The sequence below is a fragment of the Mus pahari genome, chromosome 15 (assembly GCF_900095145.1).
Source record: "Mus pahari chromosome 15, PAHARI_EIJ_v1.1, whole genome shotgun sequence".
Classification (NCBI taxonomy): domain Eukaryota; kingdom Metazoa; phylum Chordata; class Mammalia; order Rodentia; family Muridae; genus Mus; species Mus pahari.
The window spans coordinates 70,147,601-70,156,347 of record NC_034604.1 but is presented as its reverse complement, the minus strand read 5'-3'; the positions used below and the strand labels follow the sequence as shown (position 1 = coordinate 70,156,347).

General features: G+C 38.8%; 1 protein-coding gene across 10 annotated transcripts in view; it reads right to left on the bottom strand.

Moving 5' to 3' along the window:
- Pias2 (protein inhibitor of activated STAT 2) overlaps positions 1 to 8,747 on the bottom strand; it is a 70,322-nt gene that overhangs the window by 49,094 nt on the left and 12,481 nt on the right. For 7 of the 10 annotated variants that reach the window (XM_021214241.1, XM_021214243.1, XM_029546744.1 and 4 more), the window contains exon 2: positions 554 to 1,028. In XM_021214241.1, the coding sequence (XP_021069900.1) occupies positions 554 to 1,028 (475 nt within the window). Of the gene's footprint in view, positions 1 to 553; positions 1,029 to 3,085; positions 3,195 to 8,747 lie in introns of all 10 variants that reach the window. The other 3 variants (XM_029546742.1, XM_029546745.1, XM_029546743.1) reach the window with 1 other exon arrangement.

Here is an 8,747-nt window from a genome sequence, read left to right as displayed (position 1 = left end):
ACAGCTACAGTGTACTTACATATAATAAATAAACAAACAAACAAACAAATAAATAAATCTTAAAAAAAAATTAAAAAATTAAAAAAAAATTTCCCTAGCCCCTTAATTTTTGGGGCCTGGGGGTGTTTCTTTTGCTTTTGATATAAGGACTCAATAGATAATCCAGGTCAGCCTCAAGTTTACTAGGCAGTCCAGGCTGGCCTCCCTATGATAACCTTGCTAAGCCCACAGATCTCTTGAATTACTGCACACTACACCTGGCTATCAATTTCTTAATATTAATCTGTGGGGGGTAGGCATGCTATGGTACATGTGTATAAGAGCAGAGAATTTGCTCCAGGAACAGGTTCTCCCCTCTCAACACAGGGGTTTTGTGCACTGACTTAGGATTATCATGTTTGACAGCAAAAAACATCTTTATTACCCTCTGAGCCATCTTGCCAACCCTGGCTTTTAATGTTAAGATATTAATAACAAATCACTAGAAGTTGAAGGTTATTTTATTCGCTTCTAAAACATTTTTAATTAAAAAGTAATTTTTCTTAGTACTCACCTAAACTTGTGGGCTTGATGAGAACATCAAGGACATCATAAAAGGGCAGGTTTTTTAACTGCACATCAGGATGGACAGGAGGAATGGGAGGAGATGGCTGCTGCATCTCAAAGGTGGGCTTAGTGTCTTGCAGCAGCACAGAACCAACAGGAGATGATGGTGAATGAGGTGTAATTGAAGTAGAAGGCAACGAGTGGATTCCAGCCACAGCCAAGTCAGGTTCTACTGGTGATGAACTACCATCCAAACTGAAAACCGATGATTTGATTGTGGATAGGTCAGAAAGTCCTTCAAGTGTCCGTGGGTATCGGCGTCTATATAATTCTCGAATTTTAATCTGAACCGCAGGGCTGCAGCCACTCTTCAATAAATGCAACGCCCTCATCAGGAGGTCATGCTTGCGCCCACTTTTATTCCGTCCAGCAAAGCCCAGTAACACTTGTAATTCAGAAACCCTAAAACTAGAAACCATATTCTAAAAAGGAGGGAAAAAGATAAGTTATTGTCAACTTCTAGTGAAATCTACAAAAATCTTAGAAAATTGATTTAGTAAATCAAAATTGACAAAATATTAGTAAAATCTACAAAATCCAACTCTACCTGTGATCTAAAACCAATGCATTTTTAACCCCAACTCAAGCATTAAGGAACAATAATTTTTTAAAGATACTTAAATATGAAGTCTAAGCTGGGCGGTGGTAGCGCACGCCTTTAATCCCAGCACTTGGGAGGCAGAGGCAGGCAGATTTCTGAGTTCGAGGCCAGCCTGGTCTACAGAGTGAGTTTCAGGACAGCCAGGGCTACACAGAGAAACCCTGTCTCGAAAACAAAACAAAAAACAAACAAACAAAAGCCCCTGTAGGTTCATCTTTGAATGTTCAAGTCCATCCCATGTATGTCATCCACACCATCATTTTCTACACACACATACACACTCGCCCATACAATTAGTTAGGAGGTGTGGCCTTCTTGGAGGAAATTTATCATGGGGAGTAAGCTTTGAGGTTTCAAAGCCCAGGTCAGTCTCATCTTGTCTCCCTTCCCCCTATTCTTATTCCCCTCCCCATTCTCCTCTTTTCTCTCTCCTCCCACCCCGTCTCTCCTCTCTCTGCCTGTTGCCTGTGGATCAGTATGTAAAGTTCCTAGCTCCTTATCTAGCTCTATGCCTGTTTCCCACCATGATGATCCTCTGAAATTAGGCACGCCCCCAAGTAAATGCTTCCTTTTGTAAACTGCCTTGGTCATGATGTTTCCCCCTAGCAACAGAATAGTAACTAAGACAAGTGATTATGCTCATTACTGCTCCATATGTGTTGAAAGTTCTATCTAGTAGAGTAATCCAGGAAAATAAAAGGCTGAATGAATAAGCTAAAAAAATGAAATACTAAAATTGCATCTCTATAAACTAACAGCAAACAAGGGTAACAACAAACAAACCAGAACAAAAAAACACCCAACAGCCTTATAAACACTCTCAAAAATTAAAATTATATGTAAAAATATAATAGGCATACTGAGTTTATATGTTAAAAGCTACAAAAACTAGAGGGAAAAAAAAATCCAAGAACAAAACAAATGTATTCTTCATATAGGTTTTTTTTCTCAACCTTCTTCCCCTAAATTATAATAGATGTTAACATAGTTAACTAATTCTCAGCAGGACATTTTGTAGACTCGTGCTGATATTACTCTAAACTGTACATAGAAAAGACAAAAGAACTAGAAGAACTGCTTTAATCTTTCTTTTAAAAGAACAGAGGGCTATGTAGCTCAGTGATAAGAGTGGTTTGCATTGCATGAGCAAGGGATTCAATCAACTCTTAGCACCAAACCACAGGAGAGGAAATCAATCTATCCCAGCTTCACAATATAACTTCAATAATCAAGATTCAAGATTGTGTTATATCACAACAGGTATCAGGTGACGGGCAGGCAGGTAGTTCAATGGAACAGAACAAAAACCACAGAAGTAGAAACAGACTTGTACAAATATGCCCAAATAATATTTGACAAAGATGTAAAAGCTAAATTATGCTGAAACAATTAGACATCCATAGCTTCAAATAAATCAGATCTGTTATTTGTAACAATAAAACCAGATGACTTTTTCTTTAAAGGCGGGTAAGGAATTTTCAGTATCTAATTTAGGAAGAGTTCTTAAATACGACAGTAAAAACCAAGAAACAAAAAGAAAAATGACATACTAGACTTCACCAAAATTAAAACTTACATCTTGCAAGAGACCCCTTTATAATAATGAAAGGGTAGGTTTTCCATCAGGCTTGGATACAATACATGCAAACGTCATAGCTAATAAGGGACTAGAATCCAGAATATACTGAAAACTGTTGTTATTGTTCAATAGGAAAAAAAAAAAAGGAAGGAAACAATCCATTTAGAAAAAGGTCAAAAGACATGCAGAAACATTTCATTAATGAGAATGTATAGGCAAACAAGCACGTAAAATTAACATAATTAGCCATCAGGGAAATGCAAATTAAAACCTCACTAGCATATCACTTAGATACCTACCAGGATGGCTAAAATGAAAACTAGTGTTAACACCAAATGCTGGCAAGGAAGCAGAGAACTTGGCTCAGTCCATGCATTGTTGGTAGGAAGGGAAAATGGTACAGCAACTCTGGAAAACAGTTTAGCAAGTTCTTTAAAAAAAAAAAAAAAAACCTTACAATAACCATAAGATCCATCAATTAACTCCTGGGCAGAGAAATGAAAATTTATGCATGCATAAATGAATCTTTATAAAACTTACTGTAACAACCAAAACCTTAACGCACATGTCCTAAAACAAAATTCAGTAAATACATACCCACGACTAATACTTATTCAACTTATTCACATATTATGGAACAGATGGCACTCAGAAAATTACTTATGAAAGGTCAACACTGGGACTGGGAAGCTACGGCTCCACAGTGGTGCTTTCCATGCACGTCTGAGGACTAGCAAAGCACAGCCTCAGAGGAGAGAGAATCCCTAGCATGGGTTGCTGGAACATTGGCAGACTGGGTTTTATGAGACCCTGCTTCAATGAGTAAGGGCGAAAACAATCGAGAATGTTTCCTGACATCAACCTTGGGCTTCCATGTACATACCACGCATTGAGAGTGATTGGCTAGTTTGATTCCTGGATTCCTATGGAAGGAGAAACCAGACTCCTAGAACTCTCCTTCTGACCTCCACAAAAACACTGTAATGTGCACACACGTACACACACACACAGAGAGAAATCATAAAATTTTAAATGTAGGGGCTGAAGAGATGGCTCAGCAGTTAAGAGCACTGACTGCTCTTCCAAAGTCCTGAGTTCAAATCCCAGCAATCACATGATGGCTCACAACCATAAGTACAGCTACAATGTACATATACATAAAATAAATAAATCTTCTTTTAAAATTTTTTTAAATGTATATGGGATATACCATTACTTCCAAAATCAAGTGAATAATTATATTAAAAGCAAAATCTAAAATTAAAAAAACTAAGTCTAACACTAACAGGCCAGATTTAAATCTTTAAATAGAATATGCATAAAAAATTTAAATTAAGGCTGGAAATGTGGCTCAATGGTTGAAAACTTATTTGAATACACTAGGTCCTGGGTTCAATGTCCAGCACAGTGAAAATAAACACAATGTGCACACACACAAAATATAGAGGGAATTTTCAAAATCAAGCAAGATGGTCACCCACCCAGCAGAACAGATTCAAACTCTTATGTAATAATCATAATCTTAAATTTAAACATAAAAACATTAAGAAAACACTGAACTGCAAAAAAAAAAAAAAAAAAAAAAAAAAATCCAGGGGGAGGAGAATTTCTCAGGAAGTAGCTCAGTTGGTAGATGCTTGTTTAGACTGAACCAAGCCCTAGGCTTAATTCCCAAACAGTGCACAAAATTGGGCCTGGCCGCTGATGCATGCAATTGCAGCATTCCAGAGGTGGGGGTAAAAGGATCAGCAATCCAAAGTCATCCTTTCATGGCCAGCCCTGGATACATGAGACACTGTGTTCCATAAATAAATCATGCTGGCATAAGACAGGTATAACTTGGTCTTGGGGTGTGGGGGTGGGGGTTATGGCTGAAGAGCCTAGGCTCAGTGGTTAAAAGCACTTGTTGCTCTTGCAGAGAACCCTGATTCCTAGCACCCACTACCTCCTTCTGACCTCTGTTAACACCTGGTATGCACATACAGGTATAATATTAATACATATAAAATAAACCTAAAGAAAGAAATTTAAAGACAAGATATGAACAACATAATTAAGTAGCCAGATAATCATTCCCAGTGAGCTCACCTTATACTTACAATCGAGATGTTGAGCTACCAGCTACTGATTCTCTATCGTGCTTGCCAGCTGCTATTCTTGCCATTCTCCCTGACCATGATAATCCCTGATTCTGACACTGAAATTATAAGCCCCCAATAAAATAAACTCTCCCTTCTATAAATTGCCTTAGTCACAGTGTTTTATCAGAGTAATAAGACAAAATGAAAAGTGTGTATTTTGTCTTGATACAAACAAGTGCTTTTAAAGTGCCCTTTTGGGCATCTGGCTAATGGCACAGTGTCTGTAATCCTATCACTTAGGAAATTAAAAGTAGGGGACTGCAATTTCAGACCACCCTAAGAAATAAAACAAAAATCTGCCTCCAAGCATGAGGGAGCACTAGGTATATAGCTCAGTTATAGAGACTTCCCCAGCATGTGCAAGGCCCTGGGATCAATCTTTACCACTGGGGTGAAGGGAGGAGGTGAGAGAGATTTTTTTTAAATTAACTATATAATTTCAACAAATTTAAAAGAATTGTTATCACATTGACCTTGGCCACCAGGATAGTGTAATTATAAATCAATAACTGCTGGTGTCGCACACCTTTAATCCCAGCACTTGGGAGGCAGAGGCAGAGGCAGGCTTATTTCTGAGTTCCAGGACAGCCAGGGCTACAGAGAGAAAACCCTGTGCATCACAAGTGAGTTTAAGACCAGCCTAGGCTGGCTGGAGAGATAGCTCAGCGGTTAAGAGCACTGACTGCTCTTCCTAAAGGTCCTGAGTTCAAATCCCAGCAAACAAACAACAAATCAATAATTAAATTTAAAAGCCAAGTGTGGCATACAACTGTAACCCCAGCATTCAAGAGGCTGAGGCATGGAGGCTGGAGAGATGGCTCAGCGGTTAAGAGCACTGACTCTCCTTCCAGAGGTTCTGAGTTCAAATTCCAGCAACCACATGGTGGCTCACAACCATCCGTAGTAAGATCTGATGCCCTCTTCTGGTGTGTCTGAAGACAGCTACAGTGTACTTACATATAATAAATAAATTTTAAAAAAGCAAGGAAAGGAAAAAAAAAAAAAGAAAAGAAAAAAAGAGGCCGAGGCAGAAGCATCACAAGTGAGTTTAAGACCAGCCTAGGCTGGCTGGAGATTTGGCTCAGCGGCTAAGAGCACTAACTGCTCTTCCAAAGGTCCTGAGTTCAAATCCCAGCAACCATCTGTAATGAGATTTGTACTTACATATAATAAATAGAGCTCAAGATGACTAGAAAGATGGTTTAGCGGTTAAGAGTGATGCTCTTGCACCCAGGTTCAATTTCCAGCACCTACACTGCGGCTCATAACCATCTGTAACCCATATAGATTGACTGATTGATTGATTGATTGAGATGGCTTAGTTACTCAGTAAAGGCCTCCTGGCACAAGCATGAAAACTTTAGTTCAGATTCCCAGCATCTACATAAAAAGTAGGGTACCAGAGCACACACCTGTAATCTCAGTGCTGGGGAGGTGAGGACAGAAGGATCCCTGAGCTCAAGGCAGCCACACAGATAAGCTCCACATTCCATGAGGTACAATCTCATCGAGTACTGTGGAAAGCACCCATCCTCTGGCCTCCAAGCACATGCATATGTACCTACTCTGACAGACAGACAGACAGACAGACAGACACATACACACACACCCCACATCCTACGGTCTTAAATGCCTATATAATAAAAAAATATATTGAAAAATAAGGAAAGACACTCAACATAAGAAACTAGGGGGGAAATAATACCAGAGAATATAAAGTCAAAAACTAAATATTCTGAAAAGTCCTAAAAGTTCACAATCAGGAATTCTGTGTAGCCTTGGAACTCACTGTGTAGACCATACTGGCCTCAAATTCAGAGACCTGCCAGCCTTTGACTCTTGAATGCTGGAATTAAAAGTCACTGCTGCCAAGGTAGTTGGCAAGCTTAAATTAACAAGGGTACTTTAAAAAGGATGTCAGAGAAGCCAAGGTAGTTAGTAGCACATGCCTTTAATCCCTGCATTCAGGAGCCAGAGGTAGGTGTATCAAAGGAGGAGGTGGAAGAAGAAGGAGGAAGAAGGAGGAGGAGGAGAAGAACTAAACAAATTTCTGGAGTGGGGGGATGACAACTACAATTATAAACAAAGTAACTGCAGCAATTGGTTAAAAACCAGTATCAATGAAAATAGCTCCAACAATATACAGCAGACTTTATTAGACATTTATGAAACACATTATTCTAATGTCACATAAACTCTTCTAGAAGAGGGAAAGGATATTTTATTACCAAAGTGAAATTTGTACTTTGAATACAAAATTAGGTCGGGAAGTGATGGTGCACGCCTTTAATCCCAGTACTTGGGAACAGAGTCAGGCAGATTTCTGAGTTCAAGGCCAGCCTGGTTTACAGAGTGAGTTCGAGGACAGTCAGGGCTACACAGAGAAACCGTCTCCAAAAACCAAAACAAACAAACAAACAAACAAAAAACAAATTTAGTTTAGAAATAACACAATATACCAATCTACGATGCTCAAATGATAACAAAACAGTGATTTTTCAAAAGACATAGGCCTTTGCTAAAATTCAGTATCCATTCATGATTTTAAATAATTAACAAACCTAGAAACATTAACTTGAAACGATCACCTGTAACAAGCCTATAGCAAACATCATACTTAACTGTAAAACTTTGCGAGTACTCCCTTAATTATCCACTCAAGAGAACTGAAAACCTATGCGCAAATAAAACTTATGCTCATGTAGATGAACACTGGTACTAGCAAATAAGTAGAAATAACTCAACACCAACCAATACATTCACACAACAGAACACAAAGGAATAGATTACTGGTACTCACTACAACACAAAGGAATCTGGAGGACATTATGCTAAGTGAAAATGAGCCAAACATAAAAGGCCAGTGTTGTGTGATTCCACCAATAAGAAATGATCATGACAGGCAAACCCACAGACAGAAAGAAGATGCTATAGACTAGGGAACAGATGAATTATAAGGAGTGTCTACTGAATATAGGACTTTTTTGGATTAAGAAAACTGTTCCTGCCGGGCGTGGTGGCGCACACCTTTAATCCCAGCACTCGGGAGGCAGAGGCAGGCGGATTTCTGAGTTCGAGGCCAGCCTGGTCTACAAACTGAGATCCAGGACAGCCAGGGCTACACAGAGAAACCCTGTCTCGAAAAAAAAACCTAAAAAAAAAAAAAAAAAAAGAAGAAAACTGTTCCTGAATTAGACAGTGATGATACTAGTGTGACTTTGTGTATATAAATTATCTCAATTTAAAACTAAATAAAAAAACAGACATCAAATCAGCCGAATTGGCACACTCAAAAGGCAGAGGCAGCAGATCTCTATGAGTTCCAAGACAGCCAATAATCTCAAAAAGCCAGAGACAGAGGGAGGTGGTGTGTGTGTGTGTGTGTGTGTGTGTGTGTGTGTGTGTGAATCGATTCATCGATCAAACCCACAGAAACAAAAGCAAAACTGCTAAGGAAAAAAGAAAGTGTTCAGATCATGTCAGGAATCTGCCACTTCATAGTCAGAAAAGTTATTCATGTTTACTGGAGGGAACATACAGAAAGTACCTACTTATATCCAAGAATATCATGATTCATTGACAACTGAAAATTATCTATTTCATTTTAAATTAACATCACTTTGGCATGCCTTCAAAAAGTATTAATTATCTCCCTGTACAAAGCTCAAGTCTAAGTGGATCAAAGACCTCCACATAAAACCAGAGACACTGAAATTGATAGAGGAGAAAGTGGGGAAAAGCCTCGAAGATGTGGGCACAGGGGAAAAATTCCTCAACAGCACAGCAATGGCTTGTGCTGTAAAATCAAGAATTGACAAAT